Source organism: Acomys russatus, chromosome 7 (genome assembly GCF_903995435.1).
Source record: "Acomys russatus chromosome 7, mAcoRus1.1, whole genome shotgun sequence".
In the NCBI taxonomy this organism is placed as follows: domain Eukaryota; kingdom Metazoa; phylum Chordata; class Mammalia; order Rodentia; family Muridae; genus Acomys; species Acomys russatus.
In genome coordinates, this window is record NC_067143.1 from 51,039,666 (window position 1) to 51,063,538 (window position 23,873).

The window sequence follows — 23,873 nt, forward strand, 5'->3', positions numbered from 1 at the left end:
AGTATTCTCCACCAAGGAGGGGAGGGGAATTTGCCTCTAGAGTGCCAAATAAAGACCTTTCAGAAAAACTGACAGAAAAGAGTAAGGTTAAAAGTCACAAGTTTGTGAAAACCTCATTGGATGCGCAGGGAGGGCGGGGCAGATGGAGCTGAGCAGCAGCGGCCTCCCCTTCTCACTGTACTTTCAACACTTCAGAGATAACTGCCTAGTATGTTTTTCACAACTCTCATTTTGCCATCTGCAAAAAGTAACTGAAATGACAGAGCCTTGGCCTACTGCAACCTGGAAAAGAGTGAGATACGATCAGTGGAAACAGCATTTTTTAGCATTTCTATGCAAGGATCCATGTAGGATTGAGAGAAGAGGGTACAAAACTAGAAAGGGCCCAGGAGAGGGGCAGAGAAGTTTTAAGGAAGCGGGATGGGAAGGCTGAGGGAACACATGACTGAGAGTAGAAAGGGGGACACTTGGGCTGGGAAGGTGGGGGTGGGGGAGGGAACTGGGAGAGGAGCACTCCACAGGAGATGGGAGGGAGATCAGCTGAAACTAAGTCTGCACAAAAATGTCAAAATGAAACATGTTAATTTTTGTGCTGAGAAACAGCACTGATAACCTTCTTCATACAGATGGTACCTGTGTGTCAGGCCTAATACAAAGACCCATCCACCAGGGAGCTCCCAGTGTGAGGAGAGAGAGGAGAGCAGGGCTAATGTAATCTGTAAGTGCTCCAGAAACAACAGCTATTAATGACACCGCGAGGTGAGCTGGAAACAAAACAACAGTCCCGACCGAAGAGGTGTGTTCTCAACAGCCTTTGAATACCCAGCTAGTGTGAACATCTTGCACAAAATGCCTCAGTAATTTCTACATCCAAAGTGACAGAACTATTGCATCTTTTGACAGGTCCCTCTGGCAGCAATGTGGCAAGTGAATGGTAAGTACCACAGTAGCACAGGGGACTGCAAAGAGACAAGACATACTGACTGCAAAGACAGGATCTGGGACCAGAATGCCTGATTTGAAGACAAGCTCTCACACTAACCAGCGGTGTAATCCTGGGTAAGCTATTAACTGCCGTGTGTTTTGACTTCCTCATCTATTAAGAAGGAGGAGAAGGAGGAGAAGGAGGAGGAGTTGGAGGAGGAGGAAGAAGAGGAGGAGAAGAAGAAGAAGAAGAAGAAGAAGAAGAAGAAGAAGAAGAAGAAGAAGAAGAAGAAGAAGAAGAAAGAGGGGACAACTTTTTTACAAGAAGTGGACATTGTATGGAAGAGGAGCTGCATCATGATCATCATCAACGACAACACTGGACCAGGCAAACTGGTGGACTCCTTTAATCCCAGCACATCTGATTTGGCTCTTTTTAAAAAAGTGTTCATAGGGATAGGATAACAATTTAGATGTAATATGAATAAATTATTGAAATATTTTTTAAAGTGTTTATTTATTTTATGCCTATGTGTATGAGCATATATACATGTACCATGTGTGTGTCAGTGTCCATGAAGGGCAAAAGAGGCATTGGGTTCCCTAGAACTGAGTTACAGATGGTTGACCGTGAGCCACCACACCAGTGCTAGAAACAAAGCCTGGGTCCTCTGCAAGAGCAGTAAGTGCTCTTAACCACCGAGCCACTCTCCAACCACCCAGGTTGTATTATTGTAATATGTTCAGTGAACCAGAGCTACTGATGGCATGTGAGAAAAACTGAGCAAAAAAACAAAAACAAAAACAAAACTATTCAGAAATGAAGAAACACCCCGGCAAACAGACAGAAGGACAGAGACAGGTGATGCACGAGCCACCCGGAGAAGACTTGGAGCCAATTAAACAGCAGTGAAAGGAGAAGAACAACGGGAGAAAACAAAAATGACTATGATTTCTAGACTTGGGTGACTGGGGTGGTGCTAGCACCAGAGAAGAGAAAGGGAGCCACTAGAGGGTAAAGCTGGGGAGTGAATCCGGCTGAGCTAGAGGTGAGGCTCCTCAATGGCATGACTGTAGATGCCCAACAGAGCCCAATAAACGCACACTGTGAATCCAAGAGAAAGGGAGGAACTAGGACTCCAGACTGGGCCTTCTAGCACTTGGACACGCTGCTGAAGCTGTGCTAGTGGAACAGAGCTGACAGAGACTGGGCACAGGAACCTCAGACAGACAACAAAGAGCAACACTGCCGGGTAAAGAATCTCTCCTTCAGGCTGGAGAGATGGCTCAGAGGTTAAGAGTGCCACCTGTTTTTCCAGAGGTCCTGAGTTCAATTCCCAGTGACCACATGGTGGCTCACAACCATCTATGATGTGATCAGATGCCCTTTTCTGGTATGCAGGTATACGTGCAAACAGAACACTGTGTACACAATAAATAAATAAATCTTAGAGAGAGAGAGACAGAGAGAGAGAGAGAGGGCACTGTCTGCTCTTCCAGAGGTCCTGAGTTCAATTCCCAGCAACCACATGGTAGCTCACAACCATCTATAATGTGATCTGATGCCCTCTTCTGGCATGCAGCTGTACATGTAGGCACAGCACTGTATTCTTGAATAAATAAGAATAAATAAGATCTTAAAAAAAAAAACAAAAAAAGAATCTCTCCTTCAAGAAGCTTTCAATGCCATTGGTGAGGGAAGATGAATAAAACCTTTTAAACTTGTGACGGCTCAGGCGAACACCGCTGACTTTGAAAGCATGAGTGAACATCAGAGAGGCTCAAAGGCCAAGGGGAAACGTTGCTAAGTGGCACAAGCTAAGAACTCTGGTGCCCTGGAAGAGGGGCTGACAGCAGAGCAGAGAGGAGACGGCCACTCCCGTAATATATGTAAAATAATAGTGAGATAGTCTCCTGCTGGGGTCCTCTGCCTAGGCCCTCGTACTAACGTGCCGCATGCTGGTAGACGAGTGCACGACTTTGGGTAGGATCCTTCAGAGTGAGCAGGCAGAAAGCCTGCCACATTACAATACAGCTCCCTCTTTAAAAGTATGAAGGGGTGGGGGTGAGAATGACACCCCAAACTACCTTTTACCCTCAGAGAGCAGCAGGGTTAGAGGTGACCCTGACTCCACGATGACATCAGGGTTAGAATTCTAAACTGCACACCTCACCACGCTGCCCCTCCGCTCTTACAACCAATCATCCAGTAATTCGCTACCACCCTCAAGAAAAGCTTAGAGGCAACACCACCACAACCCACAGCTCCCCCGCCGCAGCTAACTAGCCCAAGCCCCTAAAACCAGAAAGGCTACACACACACAACTGCTTGTTTAATAGCATTCCATAACACCGGTTCGCACGCCTCCCGAGCCCTCCTGCCACTTTGCTCACTCCGAATTGGAAAGTAAATGACATTTCAAATGTCAGTTAAAGAACAACATTGACACCTTGTGGTGAACATTCCCAAGTATGAGACAGATACAAAATGGCTCCTGGCTGTCTGTTTACTGGGAAGCAAACCTCCCATCCGAGAGCTTTCTAGGGCTGACAGAACATTCATGTGCCTCACCCCACGCTGAAAGCGACACTGAAGGACTTGGCTATGATCATGGGGATGATAACACTGGCCTGGCGTCTCCAGCGTGTGCCAAGGCACCTAAATAAAGCTGCAGCTAACTGTTCTCCTACAAAACAAAAAGCATGTCAATTTGGTAGCTCCCCTGGGGTCTGCATGTTTCAGAGTCCTAGCTTCACCAGGATTTCCATGATACCCACAAGCAAAAATTACAAAGAAATTATGTGTCCTAGGATCACAACAATATAGTGAAAGAGCTTTTTTTTTTTTTTTTTTTTTTTTTTTTTTTTTTAAATTTTGAGACAAGGTCTCACTGTATAATTCAGGCTGGCCTGAAACCCAACATGTAGCCAAGGTTGGTCTCATTCTTGTCACCATCTTTCCTCAGTACTAGGCAGGTGAGCACTGCCTAGCCTATGCAGGTTATGAGTTAGAATATACTCCTTTAAAAGAGACAGTGTGGATGTCGTTGTTAGAGACGGGTCTCATGGAGCCCAGGCTGGCCTTGAATTTGACATGTATGCAAAGATGATTATGAACTCCTGAGCCACCTGCTGTACTCCTGAGTCCCAGCATTAGAGGCTTGGACCACATGCCCAGCTGTGGCTATGATTTCAAACTATAGACCAAGTAGCAAAATGTTATAAACCAAGAAGAATCAGGAAAAGAAAAAAATATATATATATATATATTTAAATATTCCCATTCAGAGACAACGTTAACTGAGTAGAGGAAAGAACAAAGAAACACAGGCTGAGTGAAACCAAAAAAGCATTGCACATCTACCGCAGCACAAAGCTGCAGGGAGAGCAACGTGTCCAATAAAGCAGACAATGGCTGCCTGCTACTGTCTGAAAGAACTAGCACAAAGTCCCCTAGCTTTGACAAGTATAACTTAGAGCTTCTGAGTACAAGGTGATTCCTGCAGTTCAAGTAGGTAATTTGGTTGATAAACAGGCATTTAAGTCTGACTCAGAAAAACTGGCTCTTGGGGCTGGAGAGAGGGCTTTGCTAAAAGGACTGCAACTACAGTACTGAGGATGGATACAGAGAGATTCCAGAAGGTCACTGACCAACAAGTCTTGTGGAGATGGAAGCTGCCATTCGGTGAAAGGCCTGCCTCTAGCTAGAGAGGTACAAAGTAAGGGAGGAAAACACCCTATGTCTTCCTCTGGCCTCTGTATGTGCATACCGTCCTGTACTCACTTTTTCGCTCTCTCTCTCTCTCTCTCTCTCTCTCTCTCTCTCTCTCTCTCTCTTCCTCTCTCTCTCCCTCCCTCCCTCTCTCCCCTCCCTCTCTCCCCTCCCTCTCTCTTCCTCCCTCCCTCCCTCTCTCCCTTCCCCCCTCTCTACTCCACACCCAGTCATATTTAATGTGCATACACCACCACACCCCACACAAGTGTGTCTATGTTGCTGTGTAGAAATGAATTACCACAGCAGTGATAAGAAACACTTGTAAGCTATACAATTTCTTTCATCACAAGAACCAGAGAAGTTAAGCAAACTGCAGTAAACAGCACAATTAGAAGTACTGAAGATTGAACTCCTCCCATGTGGCAGCCCCCCACTCACAGCATCCCTACGGTATCATACCTCTTTACCTCCTACTCTGAATGGCTTACCCTCTAAGGCTCCTTCTTTTCTCTGTTATCTATCCCAAATGCCTCCCGTTTATCTAATGTGGGTTTTTTTTCCTTTAGTTCTATTGGTTTCTCTCATAAGATCAGATCATCTCATACTTAGAAAATATCTTTTTTTTTTTTTTAAAGATCTCTTACTATCATTTTATTAAGGAAAATAGGTCAGGAAATTTAGCAGTTTATTTACATTTCAACTATTTCTGGACATTCTGCTTAACACTTACAGTGTTCCCAATTCAGCAGACTCACAAGAATGTCTGCTTACTTAGTAAATCCATTGTTTTTCTCTGTATCCTAAGCAGTCAAATCGAAGACCCCTCTCAGACACAAGTCAAAAGTCACCAAGCATATGTGGCTGCTTTAGAACCATCGTCCCTTAGGAGTCATTTTCACAAGTCATGTAACCAAACTCTGTCATCGAATATAAGAGTCAAGGCTCAAAAAGGAAAGACCACTTGTATGATGTTTATAAAATAGCCATTCCTCATGAATCCTTCTGGACTCTTCCACTAGAAGACCTACAGGGGATATGTAATGCTCTAAAATTTATGATGTGCTAGGTAAACATTAGAAAACACTACCCAAATCAAATTTCAACTTGCAATTGAGCTAAGTGAACAAAGGCTGAGTGTCACTGCTGACTCTACTAGGCAATGCCCCTGGGAAATGTCCCTGATGATCTCTCATATGGAAAACTAAAGTTTAAATTTTAAATCTTTCAAAACTAATCCCAAGCATTTCATATACATATGGACACATACAGAGAGCTGAGACATTTAAGCCTCTGAGCCTTAGATATCTGCAAAGCTCCTCTGGTCTGTCACACGGAAGGATGAGCAAGCCAAAAGCCTGAGCTACGCTGAGGGCTGCTGGTGGGCTCTCCTGGGAAGGCAGCGTTGATAAGTTCCTGATCCGTCCACACTCTGCAGCTTTCAGGACAGACTAGAAAGTGCCTCATGCTCCGCTTTAAGCTCTGCAGCTTCCAGCCGCTTTCCCAGTGCCCAATGATAAGAAATGGCTTTCCAAAGACTTTGTCAAAGAAATAAACTTAAATCATTGGAACTACAGAATTTATGGAGCTTTCTCTGGAAAAAAAAAATGCTAAGCCAGAGCACACCCCCTCACATTGCAGCATCACAAATGCACGATGAGAGAGGGAGGCTCAAATCCAGGAGGCTCTAAGGAGCTTCTTACCGCAGCAAAGAGAAGACATCGTAAGAGTTACGAACACAGTTCTGGTCCACCTGAAGGATGTTCTTCTGTGCATGTGAATGACCCTGAAAGACAATGATGAAGAAAGTAAACAAAAAGAAACAAAGTCCCTGCACAGGTCAGCCATGCTTGCCTTTCTAAGGATATGACTTATGAAAGAACTGGGTCCACTTAAAATGTCAGAGACCCCAAGGTAAGTATTATTTCCGTGGAGCTGTGGTCAAACCTTTCAGACAGTGGATTTAAAATCAATTCTTTGCCGCTGTTCCCACAGAAAGAAGCAGTTCTGGTTGAGGGTTGTGGTTAACCTCCCAGGGACGGTCAGGAGTCCATCAGTACAGTCATTATGTGACTGCAGAAGGGCGTGCTGCTCCTTCCACTCGGTTGAGCCCCAACACCATGCCTTCTCTGGACACCCAAGTCCTACTTGGGAATATTTAAAACAAGTGTTCCCAGCCACACCAGCTCCAAGAATACAACACAGTGACACAGGAATATGACACAATGTCTGTTATTTAAGAAAAGCAGTATAAACTGTAGTTAATAGGACAATGGGGCACTGAGGCTATAGTTGTTGAGAGAGTGCTTGCATAGCATGTGCAAAGCCCAGGGTCCCATTAGCAGCACTCATAAAACAAGATGTGGTGGCATGCTTGCATTATCCCAGCACTCGGGAGATGGAGGCAGGAGGATCAGAAGGTCAAGGTCATCCTTAGCTACACAGTGAGTCTGAGTCCAGCCTGGGCTACCTGTGATGCTGAAAAGGACTCTGGACTCAAGACTATCAGGATTCTATTTCAAGCCCTTGATACACCAGCTCTGTGACTGTCACCTAAGCCTTCTTGGCCAATTGTTTTTTCTGCCTATAATATAGAAATAAATGACAGTAGTACACACCCCATAAATATTATAGGAAAAGTTAATATTCACACAGTGAGAGACATGCAGCAAACATTAAGTATCTACTCTAATCAAAACACAGGCATTTCTAATTAATAATAAATACTGGCAAGGATGTGAGGGAAAAGAAGGAATCCATGTGGAAATTTCTGAAAAAAGTAAAAATTTCTAGGACTGCATGAGCTACAAAAAATGACTCAAGAAGAAACATAAAGTTGAAACAGACTTTTTATACATAAAGAAGTATAATCACAGCCAGGCATGGTGGTACATGCCTTTAATCCCAGCATTTGGGAGGCAGAGGCAGGCAGATCACTGTGAGTTGGAGGCCAGCCTGTCTACAAAGCAAGTCCAGGACAGCCAAGGCTACACAGAGAAATCCTGTCTCGAAATTTAAAAACAAACAAAAAAGCACAAACAAAACAAAAGACTACTAGGAGAAATAAATACAAATAATTTTAAAAGTAGGAGGAAAAGAAGACTTGACTAGCCAATCCTTGAATTATTTAAAAAAAAAAAATAATAACAGCAATCCAGCTCAAAGTCTTAAGAGGAGAAAGGACAGGGTTAGAGGAACTTCCTAAGTCACTGTATGAGATCACTACTAGTCTTACCTCAGAGCCAGGCGAAGCATAAGAAAACTATATACTGTTATACTCGATAAATATACACACTAAAATCTTCCACAAAATGTTAGCAAAATTAATCTAACAGCATATTAAAAGGGTTATTCCATGCCCTCTGGCAACTGTTCTTGGATACCTCCCCAAAAGAAAGCAAGGATTTGAATCTAAGATTTGTGTATCTGTGGGCATAGTAGCCTTATTCACAACTGCCAATGGGTGGAAATAACCCAACAGCCCATCGACAGAGGAAATGACAAACAAAATGTAGACTATTCATACACTTAGCTTTGAAAGAGGAAAAAAAAATCTAGCATATGATCCAACCTAAGATCTAGCCAGAACAATTAGGTAGGAAATACAAAGTATACCCAAATTGGACCAAAGTAAAATGGAAAAACATCTCATGTTCTGGATAGTGTCAAGGCAGCAACAATACCCCAGGCCATTCACAGACTCAACATCTCTATGAAAGTCCCATCTGCCTTTTATACAGAAATGGGAAAGCCAATTTTCAATTCAATGGAATCAGAGAAGGATGACAAATAACAAAAAGAGATATTGAAAAGAGAACAAAGAAGACTTACATTTCCTGATTTCAAAACTTATGGAAAAGCAACAGCAATCAAAACAAGATGGTACAAGCAGAAGGAAGGCCAAAGAAAGCAAAGAAACAGAACTGAGAACATAAGAGATTAAACCCACGTATCTACAATCAACTGCTAAAGCATATCAATAGCAAGGTGCCAAGGCTATTGAAAGGAGAAATAAGCCCTTCAGTAAATAGCATTGAAAAAACTGGATAGCCAAATGCAGGTTGCACCCACCCCTATCAACCAAGAATAAAATTACCTCAAAATTAACTAAAACCCTAATCATAAAGCTAGTAAGCTTAAAACTATTACAATCTTAGCTATGACACTCAAAGCACAGTCGACAAAAGAAACAATCATTGTACTTTAATAAAATTTAATTTTTTATGTAGGACATTATAATATAGGAAAAGTCAAACCAGAGAATAGGAGAAAAGATTTTGTGTATATCTAATAAAAAGTTTAATATCAGGAAGGGTGGGAACAGAAAGATATATGTGAGGAGATAACACTCAGGATGTAATCTGAATAAATTATAATAAATTTAAAAATTTTAAAGTTTAATATCTAAAACCTGTTATAATATAACAACAAAAAAGACAAATAGCTGGATGTTAAAGTAGGCAAAGAAGTGGAGGGCATGCAAAGGCCAACAGGCACACAAGCAGATACTCACTCAGCAGCACTGACACTAGGGAAATGACGAAGAAAACTACAGTGACATCACTTTATCCGCACTAGGATGCCTATAACATAACATAATGATAACTAACAGCCTGTGCTGACGAGACGCAGACAAATCAGAACCCTTATAGATCAAAGGAGGAAAAGTTCAACAGTGCCTCAAAATGTTAAAACCTGGAATTAAGAGGATAACAACTTTACTCCCAGGTTCTTACTGAAAAGAACTGAACACAAGCACTCAAACAAGGATTTGCCCTCAGATGCTAGGATAGCACCAACAGCCAAAAGACTGAACAGCCCAAATGTCCATCCAGGGTTAATGGACAATGGTACATCCTCAGAAAAATGAAGTGGTGTTATGTATGACATATAAGTAATATATATTATATGCAAATATAAAAACACACTAAGTGAAAGACTTAAGACTTAAAAGACCACACATTGTGTGATCCCACCTACATGGAACACACAGAAGATGTGAATTTGTAGAGACTAAAAGCAGATTGAGAGCCACCAGGGGGGAGTGGCGAAAGGCACAATGGAGTACCGAGGTTTCTTTAGGATTAACTTTTACTGATGTGTCTGTGTCTGAGTGTTTGTGTGCATGTGAGTGCAGGTGCTTGCAGAGGCCAGAAGAGGGCATCAGATCCCTTGGAGCTGGAGTTACAAACCCTTGTAAGGTATCTGATGTGGGCACTAGGAACTGAACTCATGTCCTCTGTAAGAACAGGAAACACTCTCCAGCTCCCTGAGTTTTCTTTAGAATAATAAAATGCTTGTGAACTTGATGGAGGCAGTGGTCACATAAACAGCACTTCAATTTTAAAAGAAATGGCTATGAAATAATGTATGTCTCATGAAGGCAGATGAGGAAAAACAGGGCAGGCAGGAGGCAATGGTATTAATTAACTATAAAATTACTTAGTTTTCTTATATTGCACAAAAAGCTGCCCAATATTTTTTTCTAGTTATTAAAAATAATCCAGGGAGTCAGGCACGCACATCTTTAAGCCCAGCACTCGGGAGGCAGAGGCAGGTGGATCTTTGTGAGTTTGAGGCCAGCCTGGACTCCAGAGTGAGTCCAGGACAGCCAGGGTTGTTACACAGAAAAACTCTGTCTCAAAAGAAACACACACACACACACATCACCTAGAGACCAGAGCGGTAGCTCAGCCGTTAAGAGCACTTGCTGCTCTTGTAGAAGCCTTAGGTTTATCCCTCGTACCCACATGGTTGGCTTACAAACATCTATAACCTGAGCTCCAAAGAATCCAGCAGACACATATGTATTATCCATAAATACATGCTTGCAAAATATTTGAGCACATAAAGTAAAATAAATAAATCTAATATATTTTGTAATCACCCAGGCCAGTCATGCTGACACTATACCATAACCCCACCACTTAGGAGGCTGAGACAGAGCTTCACGCTTAAGGCACGCTTGGGTGAAATCCTGTGTGAAAAGTAAAAGTAAGGGGCCAGGAGTCAGTGAAGCGCTTGCCCAGTACTGACATCAAAGCCTGGGACAGCAGTATGGGACTGTCAACACCAGCATGAGGGAGGTGGCAACAGGAGGCTCCGTGAGGTTCTCAACCAGCCAGCCTACCTGGATCTGTGAGCACCAAGTTTAGTGACAGGCCTCATCTCAAAAAATAAGATGGAAACTGACAGAGGAACACACTGGCATCTATTTCTGGCCTCCACGTGCATGCACACACACGTGCACATATAAGCTCACTCAAGCATGAACATGAACAGACACAATTTAAATCCACACCTGTCAAACACCGCTCTCCAAGCACCACGTGGGAACAATGAGCTGAGAGCCTGCCTTTAGCTTACTCTGCCTGTCAGGTAAGGAAGGAAAGGCTGTAGCTCCTCTAGTCCTCAGTGTCTCTAACTACGAAACGAGACAACTCCCAGAATCACTAATGAAACGTGAATGCTGTGGACATGTGCATGCTCCGAGAGTCCTCTTTCATAGTCAGCACTGCAGCTCAGATGCTGCTGTGGAAAAGGTTCACATCTGCTGCTGATATGGGCAGGCCCGATGGCTAGGCGCTATTCTTAGCCCCACTTTAGAGGTGAGGAAACTGAGACACAGGAGGATTACGGGGAAGAGCCACACAGTCTGGCTTGAAGCCCCTGCTCTTAAGGCCCCTGCTAAACTTGATGATCTCCCGGACCTTTTCCGATTCTAAAAATCTCAGTCTACGTACATTTAAAGCAGCTTAAGGACATTACGAAGGCCTTCGGCTTCAGCCCCCACTTAGCAATTAACATTCTTCCAACATGCTAAGAGCCTCGCTCTGAATGACATCTAACTGGGCCAGCTGTGCGATCCTCTGGGCTCTGGTGAGGGCTTATAATGGAAAGAAACAGCTCATTTGTACCTGGTTATCTGTGGGAGATACTGCCAAGTGCCAAAGCGCCAGGAAAGATTTGCATGCCACTCAAAACTCTTGGGAAGCCAGGCCTAAGGATTTCCTTGTACAGTCCTGGTGAGGACTGCAGAGCTATGAAGAAGCAGTTTCACATCTCCTGCGAGCAGCCGCTCCAGGCAGAGCAAGTGTATTTCTAGATTAGCGGTCAGCAAACTTCTTCCATAAAGGGTCAGAGGGTATTTTTGAGGCTGGGAGTATAGCTAAGTGGCAGGTGAGGCCCTGAGTTTGACCCCCAGTATTGACGCAGGGAGGAGGCTGTGGGGCACGACTAAAACTCAGAGAGCTTATTCAGCTTTGCAGACCCCTGTCATATCTGAAACGCATTTTTCTTTGTTTCGTCTTTCAAACTCTTGAAAATGTAAAAATAAATCATTATTGGTTTACAGACCACACAGAATGTATGCTATGTTAGTGCTCCTGGCAAGGTCACCTTGAAAAACATGAGCATTTTAGCAGTCCTTATAATCTGAACAATACAAAAGCAATATAGAAATGACTCACTTGCTGTGCTTGGGGTGCATGCCTTTAACCCCAGCAATGAGGAAGGGAAGAGGTAGGTCTCTGTGAGTTCAAGGCCAGCCTGGTCTACAAAGCAAGTCCAGGACAGCCAAGGCTACACAGAGAAACCCTGTCTCGAAAAACCATAAAAAATAAAAATAAAAAAAAAAAACTCCTGTCTCAATAAAATATAAATAAATAAGAAAAAGAGAGAAAGAAAAAGGAGGAAGAAAGGAAGGAAAAAATAAGTTCACTTGGTAGAATAACTACTTGTCAAGCCACTCAGTTTATATGTTCATCTATTCATTTTAATTTTTACTAAACACCTAATATTAGGCTTGTTTCTCACCATCCTCAAAAAGCACATATGCCAGTTAAGAGCCTAAGTAAAATACATACATACATACATACATACATACATACATACATACATACATACATACACACAGTATGCGCTGAGAGTTTGACCCAACAATGGGAAGAGGAGGGAGGCAGAGACAGAAGCTAAGATGGAGCACAGTGCAAGGAATCCAGTCTGGGGAGGGATGGCAATCAGACCAGAGGATGGGGGACACACAGACAGAATACGGCAACATTTACTTTATACAACTTTCAAGCAACGGGTGCACACAGGCAGCAGAGTCCACAGGCCACCAGGAAACCAGGAAAGGACTCCAGCCCTCTGCAGGTGGTAGGCTGAGCTGTTTGAAATGACTCAAAAGGACCTAGTGGCTGCTTGAATAGAGAGAAGGTGAGAGGGAGGGAGGGAGAAGGTTGGGGTAGCAAGAAAGTCAAACATCACTAGAGACATGAGGCCTGGGACAAATGAAACATAGCTAATGAAGATGTAGAAAATTGGACAAAAATATATCTGGAAGCCAAAAGGAAGAGCCCCCTTACAGTATAGTAACTTGGAGACCAGTGTCTATAAGGAATGGCCAGAAACCACCAAGCAAAACCAACTGGATTCTGGGCAAGAAGTTTCACAACTGCTGACAACCAAGTAGTGCATCCCATCAGACTTCACGGGGTCCCTGTCAGACGTGCCACCCACTCCCAGCAAGCATTTATTAAGCCACCAAGCACTATATGCCAGGTGCAGTGCTATACACCGGCAGTGAACTATACCGACGGCAACCATTTGCTCTGCCTTCACACACAGGGCAGCTGGACAAGAAAGAGATGAGTCCACAGACAATCAGGACCTCACAGTAAAGGTGCTGAGGGAAACACCAGGCATCAGGAGAGCAAAAGAGCTGTCCTAGGGAAACATGTCTAAGTGATAGGGGCAAATTTTAGCATGAGAAAATGTTCAGGAAGGAGGTTTAGAAAGAAATCAGATCTTGTCAAGACAGTGCAAGCAAATTAGTGAAGACAGATAGAGGCTACTACCTTGATTTGAAACAAGTAACTACATCACATCTTAGAAATGCCAAAAAAACAAACCAAACAAAACAACAACAACAAAACAACAACCCACATTGGCAGGCTCTAGCAGCACTGGTTCAGAGAAAGAGGATGATGCAGACAACCCTTCTGACCTAAGAGAGAGGGTGGACATTGGTTCTAGTCACCAATTAGGGGACCGAGTGGGGGAGGGGAGAAAACCTGTCCGATCTGAGCCAGAGGGATGCCCCGTCTCTGAAATACTTCACCTGACCAAAGTCCAGCTGGCCAGAAAAGAAGACTTGGGCAGGACACAAAGGACCACAGTTGAGCTCCTAGCAGCAGGTCAAAGCTCAAAATCACCAGTAACTCACGCTCCAGGAAACCCAGTGCCTACTTCTTGCCTCCAAGGGCACACACAAACACCCTCACCCCACCCTGTGCACATGCATACACAAACAAAGTTTAAAAAAAGATAAGATACAATGAGCTAAGAACAAAAGTCTAGTGGGGCTCCGGGACTAGCATGAGCACTCCACTGTAGGCTTTTCCAGCGTGAGCACCAGTATTCCGAATACTGTCATCCTGTGGCAAGTGAACTTTGCATAGCCCAGCCTCACCTAACTGGACAAAATAAGAAATTAGATGGGCAAGGAGAAAAAAACAAAAGACAACAAAGCAAAGCTGGTGGCTTGTCCCACAGATGAGGAAGTGTCCTTCCTACAGTTACAGTGTGTAACATGGATGGCTACCTGCTGAATCCATAGCCAGCCTGGGTCCCATGCACACATTTGCATGGACACTAATGCGCTTTCAAGTGCTGGCCAAGTTGAAACTGAGGAAAACTGCAAGTGGCTCTGCTAAGCATCTGCAGGCCTTGGACACCCTCTGCCTGAGCTCTGATGAAGCCCAGAAGCCGAGCCGTTGAAGAGGGAGGGAGACTTCTTCTCAGACACTGAGCTCAATATGGACATCCCCCTGCCCCCAATTTGGCCACAGTTTCAGACACGGTTTTCCTCTCTGGAAGCAGTGAGAAGCACTGCATGGTGAGGACAGCACTGTAGGGGAAGATGCTGAGTCCTAAACACTGATTACCTCTTAAAGAACACTTGGAGCAGTGAGGAAGACTCCTGCTCGTGGGGCACTTTTAAGGTAAGAAATCACAACTGCAAACGCTCTCAAGCAGACAGCAGATGAGAAGAGCCTTGAGTGTCACTGCTTCAGGAGGACAGGAGGGCCCTGCCAGAGTGGCCAGCACTTGTGTGCAGGGTCTATCTTACAGCAGAGCAGAGGCAGGAATATGGCTCAGGCTAACTTTCTTCACTTGTGGACCAAAATGTGCACCAAGCAGAGAAAACACAAAATCCTGAGGCCATAAAAGTGAGACACAGGGGTTGGGGAGACCCCTTGGTCGGTACAGTGCCTGCCAGGCGAGTAGGAGGGCTTGAGTTCAGTTTCTTCCACTAACAGAAAAAGCCAGGCACAATTGTATGTGTCTGTAACTGGGTTTGGGGTAGAGGGGTAGGAGGACCACTGCCAGCCTAGCCAACCGATGAGCTCTGAGGTCAGTGAGAGACCTGGTCCCTGCGGAGGAGGAGGATGTAGAGAGCAGTAAAGTAAGACACTTGTCATTGACCCCAGCTTTTATATCCATACATGTACAATGTGCACCCCCGCGCGCACACACACAAACACACACACACGAAATACATAATATCAGCTGCAAGGGAGCATGTGCCTTAAAGGCAGAAAGAGTTCATACAAAATCTACTGGAACTGGGGAGAAGACAACAGAAGTGAGAGGAGGAAGAGGGGCAACAGTGACAGCCAGTTAACTGGCATTACTGGACAGATGAGGAGCCAGGGTTAAGGGGTCAGCAGCCTGCAGAAGAGCTTAAACTGCACTAACTGTCCAGAGTCAAGAATGTCCTCATTGCAAATCTAATCTGAAAGAGAAGAGCAAACAAGCCCCGGGGTTTTAAACAGGCTCCACGTCCCTGGGAGGACAAACCTCAAGCTGTTTCTGTTTACTTCCCAAGAATCTCAAACACGTCCACCAAGCACCGCACTTGCCTTTCCATCCCCTGGCCTTACAATTCTCAAAAGCTCAAAAATTGGGCCGAGAAGACAAGAGCCTCCAAACTCACAACAGGAAGCGTGGCCTTTTTCCCAGGTTCTTTTCTGGCTTCAACGAAGGCAGGGAATGGGGACCACACTGTAGCAGAAGGATTTATAAATATAAATTACAGGATAAGACTAGTTTCCAAACAGCTGTCAAAAAAGTTAATTTGATCCAAGAAAAAAGGGGAGTGGGGGAGCCAGAGGGAAGCCAAATACAGTGACTAATGGGTGTGACTTCAGTGGGTCTGGGTGGGTTGACAGCTTGAGTTCCTTGCATGTCTCCTCTTCAATAAGACCTCAAATCTGCCTAACGAGGCCCTGACACTGCTCAAAGCACTGGCCTGAGCACTCCCCTGCAGCTCGCTCACTGCACAGCTGGTGGACACCTCTAATTAAATGTGAAGCTACAGACTTGGCCTTCTGACACACTATCTGAAGTGGGAGGAAACGCAGATGCACGTGGCCCAGTTCAGAGAAACGAGCTTCTAAGTGAGTCGGGCCAGAGCTCAAATGAAGCCGGCTGCTGACCTCCTGGCTGGGCAATCCTGGGTCCGCAGCTTAACATTTTCTTCCGAGGCACTTTGTTCATTCACTGAGGAGGGCTGTCTCATGGAGTGGCTCCATATTAAATGAAAACACGCACAGTGTCTGACATTTAAATTACTTGGCAGTGAGACCAGCAATGGGAGCTTTTCAGAGCTCTGCACCTGCCTGATTCAGTAGTGCTTCAAGGATGGTTCAGAAGCAAGCTGAGCCTGGGTTTACATCAGAGGATCTGTCCAGTCAGTTTCTTCTCTTGGTAGTGATGGTGATGGTGGTCATGATCATGGTGGTTGTAGTGGTGGTGGTGGTGGTGGTGGTGGTGTGTGTGTGTGTGTGTGTGTGTGTGTGTACAGACAACGATGGACTGAAATATGTATAAGAACAACTTTGAAAAGTTTTGCAGTTTTTCAGGGCTGGAGAAATAGCTCAGCAGTTAAGAACATCTTACTGTTCTTTCAGAGAATCCAGGTTCGATTCTCAGCCCCTATATGGTGGCTCATAACCATCTATAACTCAAGTTCTAAGTGGTGCACTTACATACATGAAGCCAAAACATACATAGTCATAACAAAGAAAGCCTGAGCAGAAACGATCTGCCACCCAGCTCCGCGTCACTCAAGCTCAGGTGCCGGCTTCTAAGTGCTCTGCAGTGTACTGCTGGCTGGGATGTGCTCTGCCTTCAAGTTAGGTCCACTGACATGATGGCCAAGAGCCAACAGCCACTGTCCAACCCTCAGTCCTAGCAGGCCAGTTCAAGGAAAACCTCTTCACCTTTGCAGGCGCCAACATTCCCCTCATGAATGTGAAAACACCCACACTTGTCTGCTTCAGCAGCTGTCAGTCAAAGATGACGTCAGCATGTCTCACAGCTAAGAAAACAAAGTGGCAGAAGCAATCTCAAAGAGAGAGAAAAAAAAGAGTAGCAGAGCTGTCTGTCAGGTGACAGGGCGTAATGAAGAAAATCATCTAAAAAGTGGTAGAGCCATGTCTAAAAGGAGGTGGAGCCATGCTCTGACCCCGAGTTGGACCACAACTCATCCTATTTTCCAGCCTTTTCTGTTTCATGGTGGCTAACTACTGCATACCCAGCAGGCGCATGCTCCTCACCCTGGGTTACAGACAGACATTCAGACGGATAATTCTAAGATTTCCTGCCTTTTCCTCCCCTGAGACAAGGTTTCTCTGTGTAGCCCTGGCTGTCCCGGACTCGCTTTGTAGGCCAGGCCTGCCTCTGCCTCCCTGAATGCTGGGATTAAAGGTGAGTGCCACCACAGCAGGCAGTTCTTGTTTGTTTGTTTGTTTGTTTGTTTTTAAGACAGGATCTTATGATGAAGCCCATGCTAGTTTTGAACTTGAGCTCCTCCTGCCTCAGCCTCACACTTGCTGAGATCACCGGTGCATGTCGCCATGCCTGGCTCCCTGAAGCAAACCAGAATTTCCTGGCTTTTGAGAATCACCTAAAGCTGAGGGAGGCTAAGTGATTTGTTAAATAAACACTGTTGGAGAGCAAAGCTGGGATTACAAGTCAGAGCTCCTTACATTTCAAAGGTACAGCTGCCTTGAAATATATACAATAAGGAACTCTGATCTGTCCAGGCTTCAAATAGATCTGGAAGTTTGCTTTTGTCCCTCAGTCCCTCAGGCAATGTCAGCCTCACCATCTACTCAAGATGACCGTTTATGTGCTCATATTTGTAAAACTCATCAATAAGTTCCTATTTCAGTCTACGTTTCTTTCATTTGAAAAACGTTGATCCTTTTGACTTGAAGTCCACTCCTGTTCCAATTTTCTTTTCACTAAAGTGAGCAAGCATCGCCACCTACTGGACCCCTATGGATATTGCTTTTGCAGTGTTTGGTATGAGTTAAAAAAAAAAAAAAAAAAAAAAAAATCCTGTAGTCTAAAAAATCCTTGCAATTTGTCAAGGCCAGATTATTTAAGTGTCCCACCAGGATGAGTTAAATGCCACAAGTTTAAGTTCAGGGGAGTTAGGCTAAAGGAGATACACCACCCTCTCGAGTTTTTAACCCCCAATAGTATGACGGTCCTAAGCAAAGCTGTCACCTGTATCATCTGCAAAGCATGCCAGGCTCGGGCTGGGAACACTGTGCCAATACAGTACAGTCCAATGGCGATCATGCAAGGTGTGGGCACTCAACAGGGGCTTAGAGTCTAGTGAGGATCACTTCCCACTTGTTGCTGAAGTCACATGCAAGCCCTGTCATCTACACTATCATCTTCAATTCCCAGGCAGCTGAGGATTAAAGCACAGATGGTTTGCTGCATTTATGGATAAAGAAACAGAACCAGTTTTCCCAGGGTCTCCTCAGTAAGAAGCAGCAATCTGACTCCAAAACCTGGGTTCTCAGTCACCCAAGGAGGGAGCCAACAACCTCCCAAAAGAGCAGCTGCCTAAAGGAAACCCAGGCCAGGTGAGCCGACCTGAGTACATTACAGGCAAAGTCCTGAATGGACATCCGAAAGGCTGCAAGTATATGCCTTCTTATCACCCACCTTCCAACAACATCCAGCAGCCACTCTCCCATCCATAGCCCTCAAACCACAATGGTCCTGGGGTCTCCAGTGTTTGTTTAAAGTTCTTTAATAATTTACCTGCCTCATCTGTAGAACCCAAGCAACTCACTCATTATCAAGAACAACATTTAGTCAACCCAGTGCAGACCAGGGTCTGCAATACACAGTCTTGTCTCTTTAACGCAGAACAAGAATGACTTCTCAAGCCAGGTGTGTTGGCGAATGCCTTTAATCCAGCACTCGGGAGGCAGAGGCAAGTGGATCTCTGTGAGTTTGAGGCCAGCCTAGTCTACAAAGCTAGTCTAGGACAGCCAAGACTACACAGAAAAACCCTGTCTCGAAAATTAAAAAAATAAAAAAGAATGACTGCTCATCTGTGTTTTACATTTTTTAATCCTACCATACTTAGTTTAATAGGTATGCAATAGGTGCTTAATGCTAGGGTGGTGAACAGAGAGATAGAGGGGAAAATAATTTTTACAATGATAAAGATTTTAATTATTTACTCAAAGATTTGGTTATGTTGCAAGTGTGCCACACAGTTGTCAAGTAAATGAAATTTTATTACACAAAATTGGTCAGAACCAAATAACCCTCAGTGAGGCCAGCAGGGGATTGAGTGAAGGACTGAACACTCAGTCATGACTCATGGTGTGTGGTTTTCAGAGCCTTGCCCTGAGTGAGCTACGCAGGGCTCTGCAGCAGGCAGCAAAGGTCGCACGAGGTCCCTACAAACTCTGGTCCAGAATGTTTGCTTGTAAAAGTGTAATATTCTCAAAGCCTTGTCACCTTAGCAATTTAACTGACTCACCATCCACTCATGATTACTGGGACCACAAATATTGTGGACTCTTTGCTGCCCCTACGGTCCATCACATTCAATACTACCAAGCAGTCTTTTTTTTTTTTTTTTTTTTTTTTTTTTTAATTCTTCCCAGTCCTCTACTTCCCTTTGCTAATTAGAAACTTAAAGCATTTACCAGGTATTCTTTTATTTTGAACAGGTACACGTAGGTTCAAATCTGCCTTTTGGGTTTATTTTTTGTTTTGAGGCTGAGTCTCATGTGGTTCAGGCTGGCCTCGAACCTTCTCTGTAGCAGAGGCTAGCTTTAAACTCCTTCCCAACATTCCCACCTCTACTTCCCACCATTTTCTACCAAGTCCTACAGCTGCTTACTGTCTCTAGCCTCCTGTCACACGAATGGATGACCTCGCTCCCAACCCGTCACCTAACATACCAGCACTGTGACATGTCATGCCGCCTGGCACAGCTCAAGGTTTCTCTTTAATGGTGGCACTGTCTTCAACAGTTAAAGCGGCTTTCACCCAACTCTTTCTGCTTCCCACTCTAAGCTCGCTGAGGCTGCTCCTCAGGCTGCACGCTTTCCTACCTTTCTGCTGTAACTGTGAATCTTACTGACAGCAGAGAGCAGAGACCATACCTACATAGCCTAGTCTCAGAGAGTCCTAAAACTTTAAGTAAGGTGTCCAGAGGACAATAACTCACTCGCTTCCTCAGTGAGCCTCCCATGGGCTGGCTCTGAAAATGAATAAGACAGCAACAAAGTAGCAAGTGAACTGAGTAGCAACATTTGCTCTCTCTACTGCCGGATTGTGGATTCCCGTGGCCATGTCTCTGCCATAATCAACTGTATTCCTTCAAACCATGAGCTAAAATAAACCCTTCCTCTCCTAAATCTCTCTTGTCAGATGCTTTGTTGCTGCAATCAAAAAGTATTGTATGTGGCATGTGTTGGATTTGTCTTTTATCATATATTATAGCCAATAGTTAAATTTCTTCTGTCTGGACCATTTTTACATACTTCATGTTTTCTTACATCCTACAGCATCCCTTCAGGGCTATTCCTGATGGTAAAATGTCTGTGGGCTGTAAAGCACAGTGCTTTTGCCTAGAACTGTACTAGAGACAGGATTGCCTGCTCAGATAAGACTTCTGGCGCCTGCTGCAGGTGATGACGGGTCACTATCACTCTCATTAGTAAAAATTCTTGTCTCTGGTAACTTTTAAAAGTTCCCCCTTTCAAAAAAAAAAAAAAAAAGTTTCCCCTTTCAAGTTTTTCTAAAGTTCTGGTATTTCTTTCCCACCTCCTTCAAACAGAGAGACTGTGTATCACCCCGGAGCGCTCACTCTGCCCTAGGAGCCACCTTCTTGTCATCATCAGTCACTCCCCACAGGAGAGCTTTTGCAGTGTTGGCTTCTGCACTCTTAAGATTTTAATCTAGCCCTGTTCCAGAAATCTTCATTAACATGCTTGATGGCTTTAGGTAAATCTCTACATTGCTTTGACTTGACCAATTTTGCTTTTTGTTTGTTGAGGAGACAGTCTTAATATATGCATGAATAGTCACAAAGCCTGCCTATAGCTTAAAAAAAAAGATTAAAACTATGCTTTCTTGGGCTAGAGAAATGGCCCAGGATAGTAAGCACACACTAAACATGCTCTTGTTAAAGACCAGAGTTCAGTTCCCAGCACCTTCATCAGGCAGCTCACAACCACCTATAACTCCAGCTCCAGCTGAGCCACATCCAGTCTCTGTAGGACCCTGTATTTGCACATATCCTCTGTAGGAACGTATGTACATGCTCGCTCTCTCTTGCGCTCTCTCTCTCTCTCTCTCTCTCTCTCTCTCTCTCTCTCTCTCTCTCTCTCTCTCTCTCTCTCTCTCTCTCTCTCTCTCTCTCTCTCTCTTTCTCTCTGTAGGCACCTGCAATCCTATGCACCCAGACAGGAGATCAAAAGTAATATAAATAAATCTTTTCAAATAATGCTCTTAAACTTCAGCTGATAGTAAGTGTTCCTTGGAAATCTGCTAAAGGTACAAGATGAGCTAGAATTCTAACCTGACAAAGCTAATTACCTGGATGACTACAGAATACAATGAAACGCACACAGCAAGCACATTCACAATAAACACTTCCTAGCCATCTGTTTCTGAATCCCAGCTCTGCTATTTAGCTGTTATCCAATCTTGAAAACTTAACCTCTCTGTACCAGTTTCTCTGCTATAGATAAACAACTGTGGAGTTAAAGTACAGTAAAGTATGGAAAGTGTTTAGTGCCGGGCACTGAAAAAGTGCTCACTGAATATTGGTTCCTGTTATTACTGTTAGGGTTAGCTATTCATTCCACACTCCCAAGCTTTTACAAAGGAGAAAAATACCCTAGTCCACAGCCTGAGAGAACCGCTCCCAATCCCTCTGGACTGTGATGAGAGCTCTGAAGCTCTGAGGGCTGGGCATGCATGGCTCAGCTCCTCCTGGCTGCCACATCACAGGGAGCCGCCTACAGCACACAACCCTGCTTGGCCCAGAGGGCTGGCTCTGGTCTACAACAGGACAATTCCATTTCCACTTGCACTGTCATTTTGGAGGGAAGAGGAGGGTCAGGAGGAAATGCACACAAGCCTTTTTAGTTACAGCAAGCTCTTTGAGTCACAAAATTTAAGCAACATTTCCCAGTCAGTTTTACCTGTTACCAAGCCACCTTCTGAGCCCCATTTACCTGTTACTGCCTTGTCTGAGCTTGTTTGAAACTCACAGAGAGGGAAGTCAGGCACTGGTGCCACCCCGAACCTCACCAACCATCAGTCTCTCTGCCATGGGGTTCCTGAGATACAAAGGTCTTACCACTGAAATGCTCAGTAGACACTGGCTTCTACTGTTCCCATTGTCTATGCAGGGTGAAGAGTTAGGGACCAGCTGCAGGGTGAGTCACCACACCAAGACAGCCATGCTTGGGAATGGCAAACAGCCGAGCAACCACAGCCTCCCAGTTCTGACTTAATCACAAAGGTTTTTACAAAGCAAATATGATATCCCAAGAACTGAGGCGGGGGGGGGGGGGGGGTGTCAGCATTGTGTTTGTCAATTTAACTTTACAAAGCTCACAGAGAGGGAGGAAGGACAGGCCTCCAGCAAAGCAGTATATCTGGCAGAGGAGAGCTGACAGATGTGCAAATGCCGCAGGAACTCAGAAGACGAAGCTGGAAATAAAGGGGGAGGCCTTTCGGAGTTGTACTTCTAAAGACATCGTTCCATTTGCTGAGGTACAAAAGGCAAGTTTGAAGTCCTTGGTTTACTCGCCTCCTCCATCTCCTTTAAAAAAACAAAGCAACAGGGCTGGAGAGATGGCTCAGAAGTTAAGAGCCCTGTCTGTTCTTCCAAAGGTCCTGAGTTCAAGTCCCAGCAATCACATGGTGGCTCACAACCATCTACAATGAGATCTGGTGCCCTCTTCTGGCGTACAGGCACAGATGTAGGCAGAATACTGTATACATAATAAATACATAAATCTAAACAAGCCAATAAAACAAAGCTACAAAAACAGCCAAACCCCACAAGTTTAAAGAGATGGAAGGAAATAGAACAAGAGCCCTGTCCTCTGAGACTCCCCCACAGCACACTCTCTTCCCTTCTCCAGGCCGCTGCTCCTTGGTCATTCCACTGGCCCCTTTTCTGCTTGGCCTCCAGCAATTAGGGTCCTCAAGGCTGAGCTCTGCAGCCCCTCTTCTCTACTGTACTTCCTTTTCCTAGCCTGTGTCATACACATCCGTGACTTTGGTGACTTTGCCATCTGCCCCACATTTATGGTTCAGTTTCTCCAAATGGCTACTTTCCATCAACACTAGAGTCTATGGACACTGCGCACTCCTGTGGCCATATCTTACCCAGGGTCTGTGCTCCCCACAACACAGGAGTCTATGGACACTGCGCGCTCCTGTGGCCATATCTTACCCAGGATCTGTGCTCCCCGCCCTACCATGTCCCAAAGCATCCTATGGCTTTCATCTTTATCTATGTAGTTACTTGAAGCCAGAATCCAAAGTCACCCCTAGTATCTCTTTTTTTTTTCTTTTTACCTCAAATGCAAGCCACAACAAATCCTAATGGTTTTCTCTCCTAAAACCCTAACTCTGTCTTCTGAGCTGGGTGTGTAGCTCAGTGGTAAAGCGCCTGCCTAGCACATGCTTGGCCCTCGATGCCATCCCTCTTCTCCTGCCCTGCCATGGTCCATTCCAAACTGTCAGCATCTCATGCCGCTGTGCTGCAAAGTCCTTCACACTGTCTCCCCACATTCGTTCTTGCTCTTTGAAACAAGCCAGAGCGAAGCCATTACATAAAACTAGTTAGAGCACTCGCCTGTTCTGTGGATAAAATCCCTAA

At 44.7% G+C, this 23,873-nt stretch overlaps 1 protein-coding gene across 1 annotated transcript in view; it reads right to left on the reverse strand.

Annotated features, from left to right (window-relative positions):
• Positions 1-23,873, reverse strand: part of Uvrag (UV radiation resistance associated) — a 256,107-nt gene that overhangs the window by 191,742 nt on the left and 40,492 nt on the right. Inside the window, exon 6 of the mRNA XM_051149003.1 lies at positions 6,340-6,422. Coding sequence (XP_051004960.1) covers positions 6,340-6,422 — 83 coding nt within the window. The remainder of the gene's footprint in view (positions 1-6,339; positions 6,423-23,873) is intronic.